This window comes from Chelon labrosus (assembly GCF_963514085.1).
Source record: "Chelon labrosus genome assembly, chromosome: 4".
NCBI lineage: Eukaryota > Metazoa > Chordata > Actinopteri > Mugiliformes > Mugilidae > Chelon > Chelon labrosus.
Window position 1 is genome coordinate 14,852,016 of NC_140340.1, and position 25,533 is coordinate 14,877,548.

Genomic DNA, 25,533 nt, shown 5'->3' on the forward strand with positions numbered 1-25,533 from the left:
ATACTCTCTCTCCCTTTCTCTCTCTCTAGTAGAGAGCACAGTATCTATGAATTTGACAAAGCCAAAACATTACAAATAGAAGAGTCAAGACCTCATCAATTTAAAATGCACAGTGTAAGCGTTTTTATGAAAGACACGTGGAATTTGTTTAGCATCCTCAAGAAGAGGTTGTTGTATGGGCAGTGTTATTCCAAACATGTCAAGTAGAAGGATGCTGATTAAATTTGGATCAGTACAACTGTATTCAGATATAATAAATTAGCCCTGTTTAGCTGAACTTGCATGTCTGTTGAAGGTGCTACGCAGGACGCATGTCATTTTGTGTCTACAGCTCGTCCAGCCAACAGCAGGCCTGTCATCATCCCCCTATTTTTCTATTTTAGCGCAGTGTTGTCATTGTTGGAACTGTGCAGTTGTCCAATGTCTGTTGTAATGGTAATGCATGAAGAACAGAGGCCATGTTTTAGGCTTCTGTGCTGACTTGCTAGCATGCTAGCTGTTGTTTTTGTTTTTAGTGGTCTCATATTGGTGTGTGATGGAGAGTTCGGAGTAGGTGTCTTGTTTTTCAAACCCAGACTTGTGTGGTTGTGGCCTCTAAGATTTGATATTCAGCTGGCCAAATAGGGGAATGAAGTAAGGGATAGAAACACTAAAGAGGATGCTTCGGGGGTACACAGCTGAATGTTGGTTGGCTGGATGGATGTCTGAATAACTGGAAATGTTGGCTTTCTGCTGGCTATTCTGGAGTGCATAAGCCACTTTGAAAGAGACCACATTTTGCGCTGGCTCCACATAGACAGGCTGGCAGGTTGACTGGCTGGTTGCCTGACTTCTTGGTTAGACTGGCTGTCTGGCAGCGCCCAAGCTACCATCAGTGTTGTGGAATGGCAGCCCAGAAAGCCAGCTGTCGTTATGTATGGTTGTGGCAACTGGAGGTGTTTGTGTAGGCCATAGAGGACATTGGTCACCATCTGGAAACATCCCGTTGTTGGTTACTGCATTACTTAACATGTGCAGACTATAGTTTGGTGTTCTGACCCCGAAATAGCACTGTGTTAAAAAATAACATGAGGGGCTCCTTGGTATGGATGTGTTGCTACAGACACCACTGAAAAGATGACATACAATCTAGGTCCAGTCTGGATTGTTGAGCTCACACGGTGGTTTTTAACGCTGCGGTCTGTTGTTGGTCAATGACATGCGCCCTAGATGGATCACAGCATTATAAACCACAATAAAGATAATAGTTTTTGGATGACATTGGCTTGTTTTTCTCCAAATGTTAAGCCAAATGCATCTTCTTTCTATAACCTTTGGTATTCTATCCAGACATCTCGGGCACACTGCTATTCTTAAGTTTATAGAGCTAGAGTAGGGAGTTGTAGTTTTACTTGAATTTAAGTTTTCTATATTTAACTTTTACCAGTAAGGCACACATGAAAGCCGTGGTGCTCTGGTTGCTTTACATAATTGAAAGCACTTCTTGTTTCACAGAACAAATTTTAGTTATTTGATTTCTAAGGCTTATTTTTATTGCAACTTACAAGCAGAGCTCTGACTGTGTAAAGTTCACACTTTGAGCAGCTAATGATTAGAGGAGTGCTAGATTTGATAACATTTAACATCTACAGAGAAGCCGTTGTTAAAAAGTCATGTTATGCCACCCCCATTTTTCTTGATGGTAGGCTTTCATTTAAGTGGTGAAAAGTGTAAAAAGAGTGTTCAGTGAAACCCTTTGTTGTGTATAACCACCTATGTGTCCACTGATCTAGTGCTCTAAATGTGTTGCTTAAGTGCTTATCAGTTGTCATTAATGTCTTTTTTGTTGTCCTATGTAGTGTTTTCCCAATAGGTGATCTATCAAATCATCTGTATTCAGTTGTGGTTACTGATTGGGTAACTATACCCTGGTGTGGCTAATCATTTTGCCAACAGAGCTTTGAAATGTACTTTCTACTATAACAGCGCTTTTATGAGTTTCGCATATCAGACTTTGTGTATTTATCTAGTTTGATCAGGCCAGGAAATTATGATAGGCTTAAACTATTCAAATATTTTCAATGTGTTATTTATTGTTTTGTAAACATTGTTTTGTTTTGTTGCAACTGTAGAAAGACAAGACCAACATATTTGAAATGATCTGTGATGACAGAAGATTCTTGTTTGTGTGAACAGGAAGCGTACAGGAGACAAGCTGGATTTATAGTCTGTCCAAACTGTGAGTTAGATCGTTGTTGAGGAGAAATACGCACACCTTTCCAAAATCCACTCTCCAAGTTTATACTAACATGATTATGACTAACTGTGATTGGTCAGAGTTGGGGAGTTGCAAGGCAACTGTAGTCTTCATTCTAGATCATTTATATTTGTTTCATAACTGTTAGTTGCACATCTCATGTGGATAATCCAGTGAACAGTATCAGTGTCATTCAGTGTGTCAAGACTGTAATAACTATTAACACATTTCATTCTGCATGATCAGGCAGCACGTTTAAGAACTAGCTCTGAAAGTTCATAATCTTGCCCTGAATGTAGAAGGGTTACAATAGAAAATGCTGCTGGTACACTCGGTGCTCAAATCGGATAGAACATAAAAAGACAAGACCAACATATTTGAAATAGTCAGAGGAAAAAATACATCCAGAAAGAGGCAATGACATTTGGTGGGAATCCTTAAAAGCTAAAATGCAGTGGGCTGAGAAAGTGAGTTGTATTTCCTATCTTACCTGCATCCAAATCATTGGCATACAAAGTGTGACTTGTGGGAAGCCTCACAACAGGGTGATAAAATATCCAGAACTAGAGGCTATTAACTGAAGACTACCAGCTAAATTGAGAGGGTGGAAACGTTGTACATCTAGAGACTGAGGGCTGAGGAGGGATAGTGACAGTAAATCTGTATATTAGCTGAAGCTCGATTTCTACTAGAGCAGTCTCTGGTGATCCAACCCTCAGGGGTGGACTCCCTCCCAACCTATCTGGGTAAGGCATTTCAGGAAAGACCACTGACCCAGCTGACTACACCTGTTCTGCTTTTAAGCCAGCTCTTTCCAGCTTAATATATCAAACTTTGACACTGGTCACTGGACTGGACGTTCCTTATTTGGATTCATACATAACAACCCCTGTGAAATGTGTGTTATTGGGCTGCCATGTTACTGTGCTGTTCATACAGACACAAAAGTCACAATTTTAGCTCTCCAAATACGGCATGTGTCTCTTTGGTACAGTGAATTGAAATGGAGCTGAAACAACAAGTAACAAGCTGTAATTGGTTCTGTGCACGTCATGTTTTGGAGTATACCCACAAGTCACACTTAAAAGTGCAGATCAGGCACTACAAAGTGTCTGTCTCTGTGTGTGGATCAGAAACGGTGCTCTTGATTTATTGCTTCTCTTCATAGATATGCATTATCTGTGCCTTTGTGGCTTGACATTAACCTTTTGAGGGACTTGTTCTTTGGATGAGTAAATTTACCTTTCACTTGTGTCTGTCAAAAGGACAGAATGCGTTCACATTTTTCCATTGATGTTTAAAAAGTGCAGTCGTTGATTAAAACAAATAAATCGGTTAATGTGACTTCTTTCTGAGCAATACTCATACTTTTTATTTATTTAACTGGATAGCAGAGTTATTAGTGGCAAATATCATGAAGACACATTTTCTTTCTGTTCATGGCTTGTCTGGTACAGTGCAGTCATTTCTCTATGACTTGCCTTGGGAAAGTAGACGAGCCTTAATGTCGAGCACTTGGCATAACTAACTTCTTTCTGAACATTATCTCTGTTACGTGAACCATGCTTAATTCATAATGCTTATGTTTATTCCACTCCATACAGACCTTCTTGCAGAGGCTGTGTGTCAGTATGTGTGTGTCATGTGATGGCAAACAAAATATGGTTGAGGACGTCTCAGTGTTTCTGGGAGTATTTTCTGTTGGCATGCCATTTTCAGTTGTGTGGCAGTGGTGAAGTAGGAGTCTATCATTATTAACTTTCAATTAAGCTTTAAGGTTAACCTCAAATATTAAGATGAGCATCATGTGGTTCCCCACCCCACATTTGTTAGCTTTGGCCTGAAAATTATTTGCGTTAAGTAAAGGTGAGCCAGTACTTAATGAGGATAGTTTAAAAAAATAAATAAATAAATAAATATCTAAATAAATATTCTAAATATCTTTTAGATTCAAATTGATCTTCATTTGAAGGATCAGATATGTGTTCATAAAATATTTCCTCTCTCTACAAATCTCGCCGAGGTCTCGTGAGACTGGTTGCGCATGATTTGTCTTGTGAGCCCGTGTAACAAGATTAGTCCACATCTGAGAGAGATCCAAAATACGACTGAAGCTACAACTCTGAGAGCACCGTCAGACTTGTTAGCTGATGTGTGGCAGCATTTTGGATTTGAAAAGTATGATGACAGAAGATGAGGTAAAACAATACTAGAGGTAAATATCATCGAAATACCACAAATCTCCGAAAACGATGACATTAGTTTTGTAAAAATCTCTTTTATAACTAAAATCTATCTAAATGAAGCAATATTGAATTGAACTACATTAATATCTTGTGAATTGAAATTGAATCCATTCAGAAAATCGGTAGTGATGGTGAGTCCTACTCTTATGCATGATGACTTCACACTGTGCATATGTACATCTGTGACAAAAAGACAGCTTATGTCTGGGTCCTGGGTCCAACTTAGTTATTCTTGAGGTCTGTTCTTTTGTCTGTGAGCTAAATCTGTTAAGTTGAGGGTTCACCTCCACCAGACCTGATAGTTAGTCACTGTTCTCTCATCAGGACAGAGTGGAACAGAAACTGTCTGCAGTCAGACAGTGTGTGAGGGAAGTCATCGCCAATCTGCACATTGAAATAACTGTGTGTGTGTGTGTGTGTGTGTGTGTGTGCGCGCATGTGAGAATGATTCACATTCGGATCACTTTGTAAGCCCCATTAAGTCTATGTGTTTCTGTGTACATCTGCAAGCCTTGTTTGGTCATGCGTGTTTGTTGTGTCTGTGTAATTGAGCAGTGTTGTTCGGGCTATAAGTAAGCCATGATGCTCCTGTGTGTCTGTATGTTGTTTTTATCTGCCTTTATGCAGAACCCAGTGATAAATACACTGTGCCTTGTAATTGGGGAAAGGAGGGGGGTCGTGAAAGAGAAAAGGAGAGAAAAATATGGGGGTGTTGAGGGATATGGCTGCTTTTCTCTTGGTGACAGAGCCTGTTGCCATGGAGCTGGTCCTCCCATTGGTGGAAGTCTGGTCCAATCGCTTAACAGTGCAGATTGTTTCATCATTGAGAAGTTTTTCCTCTCTTCCTGTCTCACTAGCTACCCCTTGCTTCTCCATCTTTCTCTCCTCTTTTTTCCTCCCCTTTCTCTCTTCTACCGTCTCCTGCTGCTTCCTGCTTCTCACACTAAAAGGAGCTGATAAATTACGTAAGGTTTATAATGAGTGCGGGAGCTGCCACCCAGTTTCATTTTGACACAGTTATTCATTTTACATCAGCTTAAGTGTGGCTTGCCGAATCTTTCACAAATCTCCTTATGGTACTCGAAGAGACAAGCTAACCTCACAGTCTAATTTATGCAATATTTATTTTTTGCAGAGTTGAACAATGGCCTTATGTTTTTTTTTCTTGTGCTCCAGAAGGCTTAAAAATGTGAGATGCATACCCTTTGGACAGGCAGATGCTTATTATCAGCTTAAAATTAATTATTGCTTTGGTAAAATATTAGTTTTTGTCTGAATCTCCTGCAGTGTAGACCTTTTCTTTGATGCTCTCGGCTAGGCCATTCACAAAGTTTTGGAACTGCCTTAGCTATTTTGTCATACTCAATAAAACATAATACTTGCGTGTTACCGAGTATTTTATTTGAACATTGTCTCATCTCAGCAGCTGCCTTCCAATATTTACAAAGCGGTATCCTTTGTGCAACCGTGTTTCCAAAATAGTTGAGCCACTTTGAAATATAAATAAAAACAGAATGCTTGAATTTGCAAATCATTTACAATTACTGAAAATAATGCAACACATCAAATCTTGACAACTTGGCTGTTTAATTTTTAATTTTTTAAATATGCTCATTTTGACAACACAGGGAGCAAAAGGCTGGATAAGTTGTTTAATACTAAAAAAAGTCTTGGAACATCTCCACTAGTTTGGTTAATTGGCAACTTGTCAATAATGTGATTGGGTTTAAAAAGAGAATCTCAGAGAGTCTTTCAGAAGTCAAAACGACTGGGCACATTGCTCAACAGTTTAAGAATAACATTTCTCAACATAAGATTGCACCAAATTTCGGGGTTTCATCATCTGCAGCACATAATATCATTAAAAGTTTCATAGAATCTCTGTATTTAAGAGTCACAGCTAAAAAGAGTTCTCAAATCTTTGGGCCCACAGTTTTGCAATCAGCCTATGGAACGACTCTCAAAAAAGTTTAAAACAACAAACAACATAAACAAGATACAGAAATGCCACTGCCTTCTCTGCTTAGCCGACATTTCAACAGTCATCATCTGTGATGTGGTGTTGGTGAAACCATGGCTAACCATACAGGCCACATCTTTTTAGGAAAGGCTTTACTTTTTTCAGACAATGCCAAACCACATTCTGCACTTATTACAGGAGCATGGCTCCATAGTAGAACTCACTTTCCCGTAATGCAGCCCCATCACCCCTTTAAATAGAATGGAAATGGAAAGGAAGCCGTGAACAGCTAATATCTATATCAAGCAAGTATGGGCAAGTGTTTTCAAAACAAAAAAGGTGAAATGTTTGTAAGACTGTGCCAAAAATAATACTGTTATTTTCAGTTAATGGCCTGTTGTTGTTGTTGTTGTTGTTTTTTAAATCATGCCATTTGTTTGTGGCATACTGCCACTGAAATTTAAACTTGTTCTCACCATTGGGTGTGTTGTTAACATGATTATATATGTTGAATGTCACTTGCTAGTCTAAGTATTCTGCCACGGTGCAGTTTAAAAGGTGATATTACTGAATGTGCTTTATTGGCGGTACAAACTATCGTCATCTCAACAGCCCCATCCTAAACCTAACATTGCCCTCTGATGTTTTGCCGTTAGCTACAGCAAAATACTCTTGAGTTAAAGTTCTCTATTAAATCTGTATAATTGCTGACAACAACACATAATCCATATTTTGGTGCAGACCCAGTATTTATTTCCACAGAGAAGTTTTTTTTTTCCTTGTCTTGAACATCATCAACAGTTTTTTTTTTGGGTTTTTTTGGGCTGTGACTCATTTTCCGTTTCAGTTGTTGCTTAGAAGCATTTTCTTTTACTGTGGTTGTTCGCACATCAGATTTGTTTCTCCCTCTACTTGTCTGTACACAGTTTGTCACATGTTTAAATGTGATCATTGGTTGATGCAGCTTAAATATAAAAGAGGAGTCATTGCTTGGATGCCCTGGCTCTTCCTGATGCAAATAGGATACCCTGTGCCGAGCAAACTCCAAATGGTTAATAGCTTTCTTAATTTTATTAGTGTATTGCTGACCCCTACCATTCATCTCCTATTTCTTTATAATGGAGAATGAGAATGCACATGTTTGTTCTCCCCCAACCCCATTTAAAATAGAAAATGCATAGTTTTAAAGTTAAGATATTAGTCGCAAAAATATCTCTGGACCTGATCTATAAAATCTTATTAAATATTAATGAACAAGATTTTCTGATACACTGTAAAAATAATTTATAATTTCTTTTTGCTAATAATCTTAATTATTTAGCATTTTTCTCATAAATAAAACTCTAGTTTACTTGCTCAAACTTTTTTCTCCGTCACCCACATTCCTGCACCTTTATCAATAATGCTTCCGAGATCAGGATCCCTCATCTCTCCACTGCCATTTACTCATTATGCAAACGAGAGACTGTCGTCTATTTATCCAACATATTCTTGTTCCACTCACATCACCCACTTTCTCCATGTATTTACATTTTTTTCTGATTTATTCTTTCCATATACTTTCCGCATGTTCCTCCAAACACAGCATAGAACTATACAGAGGTTATAACTAGTGAGAGCAGCAGAGATGGAGAGAGAAAGCCATAGAAAGGTAGGTAGGTAGGTAACCAGGGAGGGGGGGGGAGGGGAGGGAAGCAGGGAGAGAATGAGTCATAGCTCGTCCCACAGGACTGAGTGGGCTGGCTGAGTGGAGGAGGATGGCGTCAGCAGTAGGCCTGACAATTTAAGAAGACACATTAAAAGAGGAAGAAAAAAGAGAGCTAACATTTTAGTAGTGGGTGGATGAAGGGAGAGAGAGGGAGAGAGAGATATTGATGGGAGGTGTTGACGTGGAGGGGGTGGAAGGCAGGAAGGGGTATCCTCATAACGCAGAGACAAACCAGAGAGGGGGTGGTTGGAGAAGGACAGAAAGAGGCATACATGGAAGAAGAGGAACCCTGTCTTCCGCTGCATTTGACCATTTATGTTCCCGTCATCAGTGTTATGTGCTTCAAGGATGTTTTTTTCCCCTCTTTGTTGCTGTTGTTACTTTTCACGTCTCTCTCTTTGTAAGCCATATAATCACCTTAATCACCTTAATCACTTGTACATACCTCATGCCAGAGAACGGTATAACGCAGAGTTGGTCAGCGGTGGTTATATGCATACCTTAAGCGAAGCACAGGCTCCGTTTTAGATTAAAAGAGCCTGGACTGTTCCTCTACAGTCCCTTGTGCTCTGTGAGCCCCCTCGTCCCCTCCCTGTGTGAAATTGTGCAACCAACGCAAAGGGGAATCCTCTCTGACACAGACGAGCACTGGTACGCACACACTGCAAGTGCCGCTGATATATAATATGTGCAGGCAGGCACTGAGCTTGCACAAACTCTGCCATTACTACACACACATCAGACTCCACTCCGTGAAGACATAACCTTGCTTCCTTTTGTGAAATGGGTTCTCTCTGACGTCAAATGGGCGAGGTGCGCAGTTGAATACAGAGGAGCTGAATTGGGTCGAGCTGCCTCTGTGTGTCTCTCCCAGTGTTGTCTGTGGGTTTGTACGTGCTTGCTCACTCCTGTTTGCAGCGCTCTGCGCTTCCATTCACCTTCATCTTTCATTCAACCTCTGCAGAGGAAATAGAGAGGAATGTTTGCGACATATGCTTCTTCATTGTGAAATCTGAAAGAATGGCAGTGAATTAAATAATTCATAGGAACTCTTAACCCTTCCCTCACACAATTTTATGACTATAAAGTGCTTTTTCTCTGTTCACTTGAACTCAGGCATTAATGAATATTAAACTGGCTAAGACAACCAGATGGTCACTATAGATTCATCCGTCTATTTCTACCGTGTCTATATATTTTTTTTAACCTGTTGAAACAGATCAATTACCGTCTATTTAAAATGTTAAGAGGCCATGGGAAATTAGATTCACTAATTAATTGATTTTGTGGAAAGGATGACGTTTTGATGTTTGAGAATTTTAGAGTTAAATTCTTTAACCTTTAAATTCTAGCTCCCTGTCTGATGATATCCGTTAATCAGTCAGACATTAGATGACTGATAAGTTAATCAGCCAGTATGATTTCTCTTATAAGACAATATCTTCTTACCAGCTGTAAAATTCCTCTCATTTCTCTGGCTTGCCCCGCTGCTAACTATTGCTGAGACCCTGACCCAGCTTGGCCCAGGGCAGCTAAATTTGACAGTGAGCTCATACCTGCACGAAATATTTAGTCTCGCTGCTTCACTGTCTGAAGTGTCTGCCTTAACACAAACACACACTCACACACACTGTGTTGACCAGGCAGATAGCTCTTTCTCTGTGTCTTTCACTCACTGGCCCCTCTCACTCACTCACGCAGGGCTCCCTTCCATTCGCAGTTTTTGATGTGGTAACCTGACCCAGTGGGCAGGACAGTGTATGACTTGAGTGTCTCAGCTGGTCGCCTGTCATCAGGAGGAGTCCATTTAAGTACGCAAGGCTGGAAATGTGGACAATGTGGGTCGGAGCGCCCTGCACTGGATTAAGACAGAGACGATTTATGATCTGAGATGTGTGTTGGGTGGTCAATAGCAGTGTTGGGAACGTTACTTTAAAAAAGTAATTAGTTATAGTTACTCACTACTTGTTCCAAAAAGTAACTGAGTTAGTAACTGAATTACTCTATAATAAAAGTAACTCATTACCAGGGAAAGTAACTATTTGACTTACTGTTAAAAAAAAAAAAAAAGTTGCTATATGTCAAAGAGTTTGGATTTTTTTTGAGCAGTTTTCACAAGTCAGTTGAAATGAGTAGAACAGACAGGTGTTTGTACATAACTTTCGATATTTATATATTTATATATATATTTTGTAATATTTATATTTCGATAGGGTTTAGACGGCGAGCTATCATCTGTGGTGGAGGTATCGGTGTTTTTGGCCACTAGCTTTGTAGATGCGTGTGTCATTGTGAGATGCTTCATTAAATTAGAGTTGCTTACGACGGATGTCGACAAAATCTTCGCTCCTGGACATAATGTACACATTACATGCACGTTCTTGCCTTTGACCACAATGAATTTTTTTATTTATTGAAGTAGTGCTTATATCTCCACCTTGAAAATGCCAACTTTTCATCGGATTGCTCCTGACTCGCCATCTCTCTTGCTTCATCGAATCTCTGTTTAGCTGTTGTGTGTGTGTGGCGCGTGTGCTGGCATGTGTGTAAAAACACTGGCTCTGATTGGCTACCATGAAACATGACTCTGCCTTAGCCAATCATAATCGCTAACCTCGTTATTAACCCACCTCCTCACTAGCGGTGAGCCAGGGGTGCGTTTGGATTACACAGTTTATTCAATCAATGCATAGTAACGCACCGCATTTAACGTCCAGTAACGTTAACGGCGTTGTAACGACGGGAAAAGTAATTAGTGAGATTACCCCGTTACTGAAAAAATAACGTCGTTACCTAACGCCGTTCTTTTAAACGGCGTTATTCCAAACACTGGTCGATAGCAATAAATTCATAAGAACATGTGCATCATTAATGTCTTAATGTTAAGATTCACTAAATGGAACTTAAAAATGGAAATTGTTCAGCTAGTTGGAATACTTCAGATAATTGAGACTGACATGGACAGGATGGAGGACTGTGCAGTATTTTGAAAGTTAATAATGATGTTAGTGAATTTTTTTGAGAATGTAGTATTATATAACAAGATGTAATTAATTTTTGCTGCAACAAAAATAAACATTACTTCTGAAATGCAGCTATTACTATATAGGACTGAATTAATGTCTCATAGTGAGACCAGACTGAATAATTACACAGACACAACACAAGAGGTTGAATTTAGACCTTCATCAGTAACGCGGTTTTGCTAGAAGTTAAGAGAAACGTCAGTAAATCTGTCTTAACATCTGAATTGGTCAATACTCGCGACTTAAATGCGTCTTTATTATTATCTTTTAAACACTAGTTTTGAGGACAACTTGATGTGGATAAATCTTTATCTATGATGTAACTGGCCCAAGTCCTGTGTGAATCAGCTACCCTGCTGCATATACGCAGCCACATGTGATGATGCAAACAGTTGCCAGAGAAATGTCAGCTTCTGGCCCACCAACACACTGACTGAACTGGGACACAACAAGCAGGGAGTGGTGCTGCATCTGGTATTGTAGTTGTTGAGTCTGCAGTTTACAACCCATATTGTGACTCTCTGTATTTGCATTCTCAAGCCTGTAATACCGCTATCTAAGGATAAGCATGTTTATTTAATAGTATTAGTTACAATTGTTGACCTTCTGAAAGAGGCACTAACAGTTTAGTTATCAGTTATCAACGGCATTTTTCCAACAACATAAATAAGCTTTGCAAGGGGTTGTTGCAGTGGGTACACCTTGTGATTCAAATACATACTCTCCGAAGTCTATTTAAGTCTAAGTACTTGAACAGACAGAACTGAAATTCAAGAGCATGAGCTCCTTATCATTTTGTTAGAGCGTCAGTCTGCCAGCCTGGGTACAAGACAGTAGTGTTAACCTTGAAGGAGCAGGCAGTTCTACAGGTGAACTGACTGACCATTGTTTGGAGCTCACAATGAACACAGTTGAACAGAGACCTGGGTAGTTCCGCTGTGTGACGGTGACAATAAGGTTTATTGCACGAGAATCTATTAGCATCTGCTTCAGTCGGGTCGTGTTTGAAACGCAACAGAGAAGGGTGCAAATTCATTACGTTGATGCAGACATAATTATTATGTTCGGGATAATGTATTGGTAAATAAATGTAGTTTTTGTGACAGACCTGGAGAGGACTGTTGCATTCTACTTTTATTTGTCCCTCTCTTGTTCATGTGGTATTTGTTTGAGAGACTTTTAATGTGTTTAACTCAAAACATCTCCCTGGAGAGAGTGTCAAAATATATGTACAGTTATCCCCATTTTTAAAACGATTTCATGTACCCCTCTCCCAACCCTTCCTTATGATACCTTCAGATCTGCCATTCTGAATGACTGTGAACACATTTAATCATCCGACATGATCAAAGATGGCTTCCAAAAACCTTTTTATTATAGTTTTAATGTGTCGTTGGTATAGTAACCGATCCAAGGCAGTAAGAATCAGTTTTTGAACAAGTACTACTTGATACCGCATGATCACCTGGGTAATCAAGAACCCGCATTGTTGTAGCTGTCGCAGTCCAAGATTGCCTGAATTTAGAAGAAACTGGAACACCAACAAAAGCATATCCCGGTCTCTCATCTTTTTCTTTTCGCGCTGCCTTGTCCTCTCTGCTTCTGTCCCTCTATCTCCCAGTCTGTGCACACTGCAAGCCATGTATTTATTTTTAATATCATTCTTCTCCCTTCCCTCCTCGCTGGTACTCGCTCAACACGAATGGCAGCAGTTGAGAATGACGTTACCATCTCCTTGGCAACCCCGTGGGCTGGTGTGTGTTGAGGGAAGCTGGGGTGGGGGGTGTTGCTGAGAGAGCTCAGGGAACATACGAGAGCGATGGGTGGAGGAGGAGAGAATATGTGAAGCTGGTTTAATCAGAAGTACCGTTTTACTTGCTCTGATTCACAATTTTCCTTGAAGCACCTTCCTACCATTAAGCCAGGACACAAGATCTGAGACTGACGCTGAAAATGAATGAGTATCTGTCTTTCTAATCCGAACCCATTCACTCTTTTGTGCAAGAATACACCATATGTGTCTGAGCAAGCAAATGGAGGAGATTAAACGAGTGAAGTCTAGATTACAGTGTTGTATTCTTTTTTTTTTTTTTTTTTACTCCACCGTAGAGTTGTGTAAGCAGGATGCGGCTGGGGCATGTGGGTGTCCTGGTCAATGATGCAGTCTGATGCTGCTGCCGATGACGCCTTTGCTGTTGGATTGCCTGGGTCTTTCCCACACTGGGAATCCCTGCCTCGTTTGTTCACTCATCTCATCTATTCTACAGCACAGCACAGTGGTGCAGGCAGGGACATGCATGAATGGCACTCATCCACCCTGCATGCATACATGCTGGCAATCAACCCTCTGATGTCTGAATGCATGCAACCAAGATTTGATACGGTTTTATCTTTAATTCTGCAAATTGACTTATGACGATGTGATGGAGAAAATATAGGCTGGTAGGACAGATGGATTGTTATTCACTGGTGACTATGTGCCTGTGTACTTGTAAGACACCAGAATTCACCCCAAAGCAGTTTGTTGTCACGTTACAAAAATAGGTTTATTGATGTAAATGAAGGGGAAGTAAATAGTGGTGAAATCATAGTAGTTGCTGTTGTTATTTATTTTTAGTGATTATGACCGGCACAAATATCAGCTTCTACGTGTATTGATCCGAAGTTAATGAGTTGACACAGAGCCGGTGTAATGATGACTATGATCCCATTCTTGTCCTGCACTGCAATCTTAAATGTACAGTGAGCTGCTATTTTGATGCTTTGCTTCATTAGTTTAAAGATTCTAAGAAGGAGTGAGATAAAAAAAAAAAAGTAGGCGTATCTGTCAATACCAAAAATCTTCAGTTACACATCAGTGCAGTGCTCCTAGCCGTAAGAGGTAATTTACAATAGTTGGCACTACACAGGACTTTCAGTTGCAAAGGCAATACATTTCGGTGCATTTGTGCACCCTTTTAACATTTCCCATTCATAAAGAGGGGATCCCACGCAATCAAAACTTGAATTTTAATCACCAACATGTCAAGTAATGAGCATTTCAGCAATTTAGGGAAGATTAAACCAGATTTTAGGGGCTCATTTCTAAGTCTATGTGCCAGGAGGCTCTGAGCTTTCAGCTGCTTGGTCCCTCTCCCTGCTAGAAGTAGCAGCAGTGGCAGCTGCAGCAGCAGCAGCAGCAGTGATGAGTCACTCAGTGTGTGAAACATGACGTCATTCGTGTCTTCCTCTTCTGCTCTGGGTATCCAGGACTCCTGACTGTAGGACAGACAATGCTGCTGCACTAAGTCGGAGGGAGAGAAGAGAGAGAGCGAGGCCCCAGAGGACCGCTGAGGTGGTGGTTGGCCTGTTGGTGTGCCCCTCCCCCTTGTCTGGCTGGCTAACCGCTGCCTCTTCAGTTCACCTGATTGCTGTAAATATTATATTTATATTTATATTATATATATATATATATATATATATATATTTTTTTTTATTTATTTATTTTTTTTAACAAGTGTGCATGTCATTTTAGTAAAAAATTGTCTTTTGGAGTTTTCTATGATATATAATACAAGCGATATGACTACCTCTTTTGTTCTGACAATTAAATAACTATCATAACTGGTTTTAAATTGATGTTAATAATCTGAATGTGTACTTGATCTGTTAACCTGGGTGTTTTGTTTTCTTCTAAGAGTGAGGTAACCCATACATATAGTAGACAGATGATGAGTTTACTATATATGTTGCAAAGAACAATAGTTTAAACTTGATAATGTTTTCTGTTTTCATACAGTTTTGTCACTTTTTCCTTTTTTGTTTCTTCACAGCCCCCTCCCTCCCAAACCCCAAGGCTTGCTATGGACTGCGCTTCGCCCCCTGCCGCAGCCCAGCCCAGTACACTACCTGCTTAGTGGGTTCTCCTAATTTTTCTGTGCGTGGTTCCTATCCAGAATCACTGTACAGAGTCCAGCACAGATCTGGTATCACCTACAGGTAGGTGGTGTGGAAGTGCAATCTCACACATAAACTATTTGTATATTTAACTATTTTTGTCCTGAGTATTTATTCATGTTTGCCTAAAGTTTCCCTCTCTCATTTCTTGCCTCTTTTTTTTCTTCAGCCGCTCCTGGGCCTCCACCCAACCCCCTCCCCACTCCCACCCTCTCCCCCTCCCCTAAGAAGATGTCAGTAAGCCTGACAACAGACATCCAGCAGGAGGGAGAGAGTGGGCCACTTATCGAGCCCTGCAGTCGAGGCAAGGCCTCCCCTCAACCACAGGGCACCAAGGAAGGGACAGGAGAGGCCCTGGAGCCTGATGATAGCTCCCCGCAGGATGCACAGGTAGGTGGAAGCAACAATATCACTAGTAATTACAACGTCAGATACAATGGATTTGTTGAATAATTGAGGCCGAAACTTAGCATGTATTATTATACTTTGCAATAAACTGGTTGCTGCAATAATTCACATTGTATTGTCGATGCATAATAATGTCTGCCAGGTTTAGATTTTTATGGCAGATATCAATAACCAGTAATTATGCATTTCTGTGACCAATATGGTAATTGATACTGAAAGATAGGGAGGGTTCACGAGTAAGAAACTTTATATCTTGCTTGTTCGACAGGTGTTTCAGGAATTGTTCTGTACCGTCTCCCTAACTGGAAAATATTTCATAGTATTTAAAGAAGACGAGCGTTGTTGTCTTAAAGTCAAGTAAGATATTACCATATCTCTGTGTGATGAACCACACCCTTATACAAACAGGCAACATCACAGAGATCAGAGACAAGGAGAGGACAATCACCTCTTTCAACCAGGTTTTGAGTGGCCTTATCAATAACATGCTACGTATCATCATATTTATCAGAACAACAACTTACCGATAATCTTTCAGCGACAGACATATGTTTGCCTCCTGCTTTTTTCCACCATATTTTTTTTAGAGGATACTTTATATATTTATAAGAGAATCTTTATACCAGTGGATGCACACTTATCTTTTTTTTTTCACTATGCAAACTTTTCATTTTTAAACAAAATGACACCATTTTATACAGAGATTTTACTGACAATGTGGCTTATTTAGATTTATTTATTTTGTTTAATAGACATCATTAAACGGTGATAGAGTCATGCACACTGCTGAATCAGTGATGCTGAAGCACTGATACTGTCACGGTTTAAAAACTGCAAATGTGTCTTTTAAAAACGCTGTTACAAACCATCGGGGAACACAGAAGATCAAGAAATGAGATTTCTGCCACTGACAAATTTTAACTACATATAATGGAGCAGCAGGAACTTCCATTCAGTCCTTTACCGTTTCTGTCAATAATTCCTGCTGTACTCTGAGCCATTGCACCGAAATTTCATTTTGATGAAAATCTAAATGACAAATAAAGTCTGTCTCTAACTATATGGATACTTTTGTAATGTAGTGGTTAGAAAGGGACTGTAAGATCACTAGCTAGAATCCTTTTTAAGTCCACGTCTGAGGTGCCTTGTGCAAGCACCTGAACCCCCAAAACTAATCCCAGAGCACCGCATGTGTGGCTGCCGACTGATCAGTGTTCAAAATTTGATGTGTATGAATAAATGGGTTAAATACAGAGAAGGAATAAAGGATAACAAACAAAATTCCTTCTGGAAGTTGTATAACAAAAAAATTGAATATAACCACAGTATGAGAAATGGGGTAATATTTCTGTTGATATCTGTTAATAACAATCTCTTTTCAGATGTGTTAATCTGCACCTAATCTGTTTTATTTAGTTACTTTGGTTGTGGATTGTAAGGCATAGGTAATGTGCACCTTTTACTAAAATTAGTAAAATAACAAATTTTTCTTGCAGAAACGGGCTCCTAACCATAGCCATGGCAGGAAAAGGGCCAAGGTAAGTGAATTGCAGTCCGTCCTTACCAGTTTGTTGTATAAGAGGACCTTCCATTATTAACGTTCGTTAATCCTCTCAGCTACAGTGGACCACCTTGTCTCTGTTATTGACTTAAAATCTTAAATCCAGCGAGAGCGTTACAAGTAGGTCTGTTGGAGTGACCTCAGTGAGAGATGACACTAATAACACTATAACCAGTTAATGGGTGATTGGAGGATAACAGCAAAGCTCAGATCTTATCTTTTGATTTGCTAAACGAACCACTTACTTGACTGGTACATAATCCTCAAAGGGATAGCGTCCTTATCACCTTTTGTTGTATTTCAGCTCAGTGTGTTCTCCATGTCTCACTTCAGCTCCTCCCCATTCCTCTGGGAACTCTTTTATCAGTTGTTGTCCTTGGTTTTATGCAGCTTTACAGTCTTACAAGGGTGCGAGACATATTTAAGATCTTGTTTTATGTTATGAAAATACAAAGACGCAAATTACTTTATGAACTTTTATGAGGTGCAGCAGACAACAGTAAACTAAGTGGTGTTCTTCTCAAAACACTGAGTGAAAGAAACACTTGATATTAGAAGGATTGCTGCACACTGTGGCTAGGAGTCTTTCTTTTTTCTTTTTTTTGTTTTAAATCATTAATTCAGATTTGGGAAATCTAGGAAATGTGTTTGCATCAATAACGGTTTAAAACATTTTAAAATCATTTGATTCATTTAAAATGGTTCGATTTTATGTCAGAAACGTAAATAACTATTAGTCTCACAGTTGATTTATCCTGTGTGTGATTCTGTTTCAGTCTAATGCCAAGCTGAAGCTGGTACGGAGTCTGGCAGTGTGTGAGGAGTCCTCTGGTCCGTTTTCCAATGATGGACCTCCAGAATCGGTACCTTTCCTCTTTTATTAACCATAACGTCACTCCATAATACGCTCCAATGTTTTTTATTTTTTGACAATAACTGTCCTGGTAGGCTTAACAATATTAGAAAACAATCAATTTATTCTTATAGTAATGGAATATGGTTTTCTAGGACATCATCCAGCTTCACATCAGCTGTCCATCAGACAAAGAGGAGGAAAAGTCCTCAAAGGACGAGTATGAAAATGAAGAGAAGGAGAAGAAGGACAAGACTCCCCGAAAGATGCTGTCACGTGGTAAGATGCTGACTTTGGTGTTAAATGCATTTTGTAGCCCGCTGTTCTCGTCTGTTTTCACAAGATGATAACGGCTCTAGACAAATACAGCAAGTGCTAAATAACACTGTCAGTGGTCGGTGCCTGGCGTTAGTTTTTGTCTAGTCAATACCCAAACTAATATGATATCAAACTAATTTCCCAGAAAGATAATGGGATCCCTCCCCCTTCTTTTTTTAATTACCTACCTCCTTCCCTCTCTGCTTAGGCCCTCAGGTGTCATTAGACTGTGAGCAGCAGAGATGAAATGGCTAGCCCAACTGTCTAGTGTGGTGGAAAATAGTGGAAAATGATGCCCTGAAGAGTGTGTGTATGTGTGTGTGTGTGTGTGTGTGTATGTGGAACCATAGAAGAACAGCTAGCTGGCGTCTCATGCCATTTACTTCTGATGTTTATCCTCCCTGAACAACCTGGAATGTCGTAGCTCGTATCTTTGGTGCCGTTTTAGGAGCTGAGCTTAGCAGCAGTCTGACTTGGCTCTTTCTGGCTCACTTGTACTTTCTAAAAGTGTCATACTCTCTACCCATCCATTCTTTAAAACTTTTCTCTCCATCTCACCTGCCTTACATTTTTATTCTTTCTCTTAGACTCCAGTCAGGAATACACTGACTCCACGGGCATCGATGTTCACGAGTTTTTGGTCAACACACTGAAAAACAATCCCAGGTATGAGACTGTGGCCCATTAACTATAGAAAGTTATCAATAACCTTTATGAAAAAGATTGTATTTCAGTTGTTCATTTTAGACAAATACATCCAATTTCTTGATGAAATAGAAATAAAATAAAACACCCGCCTCATGTCTTAGTCTGGTAACATTTTAGTTGTGCTGATGGCAACATGCAACTTGAATTCACGTAACTCAGGTGGTGGAGCAGGCTGTCCTGTAATCACAGGATAAATACCAAGTTTGCTTGACACTGAACCCCATGTTACTCCTGATAACATGACAGCTCCACTGCCTTTGTGTGTGAAAATGAGAAACATTTTAAAAGTGCTTTGTAATAAACCATGCACTTAATGTGATGTGCGATCACTTGATTTGCTGTAAGATCCCCTATGTAGTACACAATGTCAAAGACGAGGACTGCCCAATTCCTGACATTCATCCTGTGCAGGTTTTTGAACATGAAGTCTTTATGCAAGTTGTCCCCCACCCCAGAAAATACTAAAATGATTGTATCCAGATCTTTTATGAGCAAAAAATAAGGATGCAGAGTCAGAATCATCTGAAAACTGTGCAAGAATCTCATCATAATGGCACAGTTGTGGTTATGTTTATCACACTCTTCTTTAGTCACTGACTCACTCCCTCCTCTGATCTCTCTCCCTCGCTCCCCTTCCCCTTTTGACCCGCCAGGGATCGAATGATGCTGCTCAAACTAGAACAAGATATCCTGGAGTTCATTAATGACGACAAGTAAGCCACGTTCTTCATAACACTCACTTGTATTTAAATTTAGCCCTCCTACATTCATCCTGTATTATTTATAGATTGCTGAGGTAATAAGATAAATTTGCCAAGTTGTAGTTGACATATTTATCCTTTAAGGGGCAACTTTAGACTGACAGTATTTTTGACCGTGATTGTGTTTCTCTGTCGCCCTAAATTGCGTTATTAGACTTAAGCACAATGATTTGAAGTCATTCAAATTCAAGTCATTCTCAAAGTGGTAAATCACCTTGTCAACAGCAGAGCCCACAGAATTGCCCCCTAAGTGAGCTGTCAAACACCTCCTTAAATTAAATGAGCGAAATAAAAACAGCCTTTTAAGCAAGACGACACCAGTTCCACTTGGCTCTTCTCTTGATATCAAAGAAGAAATGGAAGAAATCATTCCCTTTTTCATTTATTCACTATTTATTAACTATTTCTCAGTGTATTATATGTACTAACGTTGCAGCTTTCAATAGGCCTATTTATCAAATAGCAATTCTTTGCAGCGCCGTGTTGAAATAACATGCTTCTCACAACTTTTTTTTTTTTTTTTTTTTGCAGTAACCAGTATAAGAAGTTTCCTCAGATGACTTCTTATCACCGTATGCTGCTTCACCGCGTGGCTGCCTACTTTGGCATGGACCACAATGTGGATCAGACTGGCAAGGCTGTCATCATCAATAAGACGGGCAACACGCGCATGTGAGCATTGTTTATGACTTTGGTTCAGTCATCTATTTGCCAGAATTATATTGGTGTTAACAGGGTTATAGTAAAGACTGATTAAATGCAAATGATGTAACATAATAATGTAAACGGGCTCAAAGGAACATAACAGACTCACATGGCTGAGGCTACAACATCGTGAACGTGACATAAACAGTATAGACACTTGTTAATTCATCAACTAGCTGTTTATAAGTTGGGTTATATTCCACAGCTGCAGGTAGTAAATGTAATGTTAGTAATTCAGTTATTTTACAAAATAAACCCATCTCTCAGCAGTTAATTAAAGCCTGGCACACAGACACATTATCTTTCTTCCTTCCTCGGAATACATCACTGGGACTTTTTATGGTTAAAAATAATCTCAAATAGACAAATCGCTAATTATTATTTATTTTCCTTGCTCACAGCAAAAACAGTGTCTAGTGTACTCCATTAAATAGCATATAGGTACTAGCATATAGCATATAAGTCCCTTTCTGTATGTTGCATGATCCCACTGTAGCTACTCAATATCATTAGTTCAACCAGTAAAAAATACGGGATTACAATTATAACCAGTTAAGATATAAGAGACAGTCATTGATGATACAATTTGGGGCTGATGAAAACAAATTTGTGATTTTTAGTTTCTCATGAAAATAGAACTTTACCAAAAGTGCTAAAAGTTGTCAGTGAGTTTGTTAGAAGTTAAAATATGCTTGTGTTGTTGGTGCAACGGCAGCCTGGTGCACCGTAACAGTTAAACATTCCCAAATTCTGGGAGATTCAGTTTTTTTCTCTGTTGTGTAGTCAAATGTAGTCATTTTTATGGTATTAAAAGCCTTGCATCCTCTACCTTTTCAACAGCCCCGAACAGAGGTTCTCTGAACACATCAAGGATGAACGTAACATGGATTTCCAGAAGAAATTCATCCTTAAGAGAGATGACGCTAGCATGGACAAAGATGATAATCAGGTAGGCTGGGTTGGCTACCACAAAATATTTAATATTAAAATGTGTATTTAATAGTGCGAACATTCACTACTTCTTCTCATACTTTCATGTCCCATAATGCTGTCATTGCACTATCCCATTATTTTTGGAGTTGAATTGCATGAATATTATTTCAACAGACTGTCTGCATTAGGGCGCTGTACAGCAGAAGAGTGGCTTCAACAAGCAATACGGCATCATCTTGGCTCTATTAATTAAATTTATCAGTGTTGTGTGTAGGGTTTGATTAGGGTTTTTACAGGGTTTGACTGTACATCGTTATAGTTGCGGAGTTGGTAGGTGGGAGTGATACTGCATTCATGTAGTTATTTGTCGACCAGGCATCTCACGCTTGGAGAAATGTTTTCCTTTTTTAATCCACTACTAATGAAGTTGGGACGAGAAATAAAGATGACATGACTCTAAATTTATACACAGTGTATACCTTATACTTAATTATTATTAGACTGTTCAAGGAGGGCAACTTCCTCCTTCTCCTAACTGTTTTAAATACAGTGCCGAGTCTCCTAGAACCAAAGCGAATAACTTTTAATAACTTGTCAATAATTATCCTGTAACAACAGCTTATTTTTCAGTGTTCAGAATATATATATATTAGGTGTTGTTTAGCCACTATTTATTTATTAAGGATTTAGCCACTGTGCTGTTAAATTGTTAATGGATTGGTGCGTCCACAACAAGTTTTGTATATTAGCTATAACAAAGCTTTGTTGACTTCTGAAGCAAGTTTTAACACCTCTTTGTTTCAGCAGGGTTTGTTTGGAAGCTATCACACTTTCTTTGGCACCTAATGCTTGTACAGATTTGTTATAGTCTTTTGTTCTGTCGCGTTCATGGTGTTAAACCTTCCCACTCTGATTCCATCATGCTGTCTTGTTTTGACAACATACATCTGCCCTTCTTCACGTGCTGCTGTTGCTATAATGTGTTGTTTCTTTACAGCAGGTGACACAAATTGTGTGTATCTATTTATATTACATACATTTACTGTCAGTTTTTCACTATGATTGTCTTCCCAAATGTCAGATCCGTGTGCCGCTGCAGGACGGGCGGCGTAGCAAGTCAATTGAAGAGCGAGAGGAAGAATATCAGCGGGTACGAGACCGGATCTTTGCCCGAGAAGTAAGTATTGAACCTAGACGAGGTGTCATTTCATATAGGTTAGCTGTTACCTGCAGCTCCTTTTGAATTTGTAAGAAGTCAGTACTTCTTGAGTTGACAAGAACAAGAACTGTTTATTTGTTTAATAGCTAAAATATCGCAATAGTGAAAGAAGTTAATGTACTCAAAAGTCAGTTGCCAACACTCAGCACACCATAAATGTTGCGTGAGATGTTCATTCAAAAGGATTTTTATCTTCTTAAACAGTGCCAGTATAACCATTACCCCTGAAGAAGCAAAGCTGTAATAAAATAGCAAAGAATATGAATTTTGCTGGACTCGTCTTGTGACCATGAGCTAATTACACTCTCCCTTGAGGGGATTCTCAAAAAACATCTGAAAGGTTTATATGCATAAAACCAGTCTAAAGTGCTCCTGTAAGAATTATGCATTTCATAATGTGCAGGTGTCCTTTTTTTTGCAGTCCTCTCAGAACGGATACATCAATGACAACAGGTAAGATGATACATCCTTGTGGAAACCTAAGTGTGTGTAATTCATTAGAGCCCATCCATGCTACCTCTCCTGTTAAAGGTACCATTTGCTTCTTAGGTTTCAGTTATAAAAGGTAGTCGGCTTTAGACCCATAAATACCTAATTTAACTTGGCTGATTCTCTGTTCAAATCAAAGACCTCTGGTGAAGAATTAACTAAATTAGCCGTTTTATTGCATCTGCTAAGTTTGCTTATCTGTGCCAGATTTTACATCTCTACAACATTTTAGTGAGAACAATTTGTGGATATTGGATAAAAAATTTTCTTAAAGCTAGCTCACGCAGCAGTTAGTCAGCCACCATCCCTAGGCAACCTGGACACTGAGGTTGAAAGATTAGGACTTAATATGCTGAGAGAGAGAGAAAGAGGGAGTGTGGGCTTTTCAACAGTCAACTTTCTGCCTCGTATGCGTTTTTGTTTTCTTTTTTTTTTTCTTCTCGGGGTCTAAAAAGTTTTACATTGTGCCTACCTCTGCCTTGCAGCCATCTTTATCTCACCCTTCTCTATACACTCACCTGTTCTCCACTTCAGTCCTGTAACCCTAGCATTTTCTCCTAATGTTAACCCCAACAGACTTTCCACTGAGGGCTACTGCTCTAGCTCTCAAAAGAGGAGGCAGATCTTTAGGTATTGGGGTGCTGCTGACTGACTTTTGTGTTGCCATGCCCATTTTTGAAAGTGGTTTGATGATGGTAGTGGTGACTTGTGGTGGTTATTATCTTTGCTTGGCGTAGTCGGCTGATTAATGGCTATTCCACCGTTGCACCGTGGGGCTTCCCATGGCCCATGCATGGCTGCTTTGTGGTTTCACTGAGGACTGATTGACCTACTTACCTCTCCACCCATCTACCATTTTGATATAAAGTACCTGCATTACCTTCACGGTAACCTGTTTGTTTTGTGGTTGACTTAGTCGTGTAGTTTTTGTTAACATGTCACCTGTTGCCCAGTAGTACTAGTAGTACATTAAATAAGATGAGCAGTACATACTTTACATGTGGCTGTGTACCTGAAATGAGCTGAGAACAAGAAACTCACAGCTGTGGATTAAACTGTGTTATCATGTTTTAACTGTTGCATTACATTATAGGTTAATGTTTTGGTCTAAATAGTGGAAAAAAATGTTCAACACAATTTCTAGGAAGCCACAATTGTTCAGTCATCTAAACCCATACAATAGAAAATATTATGACCTTCTCACTTATTTGCTAGTTGGTACTTTGCAACCAAAACCTCCATCACGCACTCTACAAGACTTTTACAAATGCCCTGTGGCACTGAGACTTTACCAACAGTTCCTTTCGGTCATGTAAAGTGCAAGATGCAGACACACACATTTGAACATCTTTATTGTCATTGTAACACGTACAACTAAATTACGTTCAGTCATTCAGTGCAGAATTAAATGTAATGAAATATATTAAATGATAATAAAATATGCATTTATGCGAAGACATGAAGACAAACACACACAGACATCATTAACGAATATGAATTAATTATGCTTCAGCAGCATTTAATACATTAATAGAGTGTGACATTGGGGCTGCACATTTTAACAAACACCCTGTCTCTGGTTTGTAATTTCCTGTAATCAATTAATCAACAAATGACCGTGACTATAGTTTCTGCTCTGAAGTGCATCAGTATAGAGTTTTTTGTTGTGATTTTGTAAAAGTGTGCAGTACGCATTCTGCTGTTTCTAAACTGCCTTTTGTGTGCAGAGTGTAATGACTTTAATATTAGCTTTTAGACACAGCCTTCCTTTCTTTTATTCCTGTAATCTTGTGTAGTTTACACTAAAGTTTTCATCTTAAGCCTTTTTAACGATCCAATTATTTGGTGCATATTTGCTGATTTCATTCTGACCACTTTTTTTTAAAATAAAATTTTTTTATTTGTGCTGCTTTCAGAAATTTGACGAGGAACCTAAAATGAGATTAATAATATATGTTTGAAGTTTTTCATTTCCATCTACAAATGAGCTTAATAGCCCAAGCACAATATGCATACCAAGCAGGTGCTGTTGTTGTGCTGTTAAATTAATAATGCCATTTAAAAAAACAAACCAAAAAAAAACCACACAGACTGCAGTTGAATTAACAAGAAGCCTTAACATCTACCGAGCGATCGAAGCACATGGCATCGGTCTTCCCTGGTTTCCCTGTCTGCGCATGTGATGGTGAATGCTATTGCGAGGAGAGAGTGGAGAAGAAACATCACATGATCAACAGCCTCCTCCTCCTCCTCCTCGTCCTCCTCATTTTTATCCCGCTCATCCTGCTCTCATCTTTGTCTGCAGAGCGAAGCAAACAAGTGTGCGCCTGCCTGTATGGAGAATGTCAGTGCACCCACCCTCCCTTAAAATAGGCCGTGCAGAGAGGGGCTCAAAATAGATCCTCCATTAATTACAGTCTCTCTGAAATATTTATGAGCCACGTCCACCTTTTAAACACTACTCGC

The 25,533-nt window shown here is 39.4% G+C and overlaps 1 protein-coding gene across 4 annotated transcripts in view; it reads left to right on the top strand.

Moving 5' to 3' along the window:
* Positions 1 to 25,533, top strand: part of r3hdm2 (R3H domain containing 2) — a 50,797-nt gene that overhangs the window by 7,948 nt on the left and 17,316 nt on the right. For 3 of the 4 annotated variants that reach the window (XM_084543357.1, XM_084543359.1, XM_084543360.1), the window contains exons 3-14: positions 14,426 to 14,588; positions 14,989 to 15,154; positions 15,282 to 15,502; positions 17,017 to 17,058; positions 17,858 to 17,944; positions 18,090 to 18,213; positions 18,840 to 18,918; positions 19,614 to 19,673; positions 20,253 to 20,393; positions 21,267 to 21,375; positions 22,441 to 22,536; positions 22,982 to 23,031. In XM_084543357.1, coding sequence (XP_084399483.1) covers positions 15,344 to 15,502; positions 17,017 to 17,058; positions 17,858 to 17,944; positions 18,090 to 18,213; positions 18,840 to 18,918; positions 19,614 to 19,673; positions 20,253 to 20,393; positions 21,267 to 21,375; positions 22,441 to 22,536; positions 22,982 to 23,031 — 947 coding nt within the window. In that variant the 5' untranslated portion in view covers positions 14,426 to 14,588; positions 14,989 to 15,154; positions 15,282 to 15,343. The remainder of the gene's footprint in view (positions 1 to 14,425; positions 14,589 to 14,988; positions 15,155 to 15,281; positions 15,503 to 17,016; positions 17,059 to 17,857; positions 17,945 to 18,089; positions 18,214 to 18,839; positions 18,919 to 19,613; positions 19,674 to 20,252; positions 20,394 to 21,266; positions 21,376 to 22,440; positions 22,537 to 22,981; positions 23,032 to 25,533) is intronic. The other variant, XM_084543358.1, reaches the window with a different exon arrangement.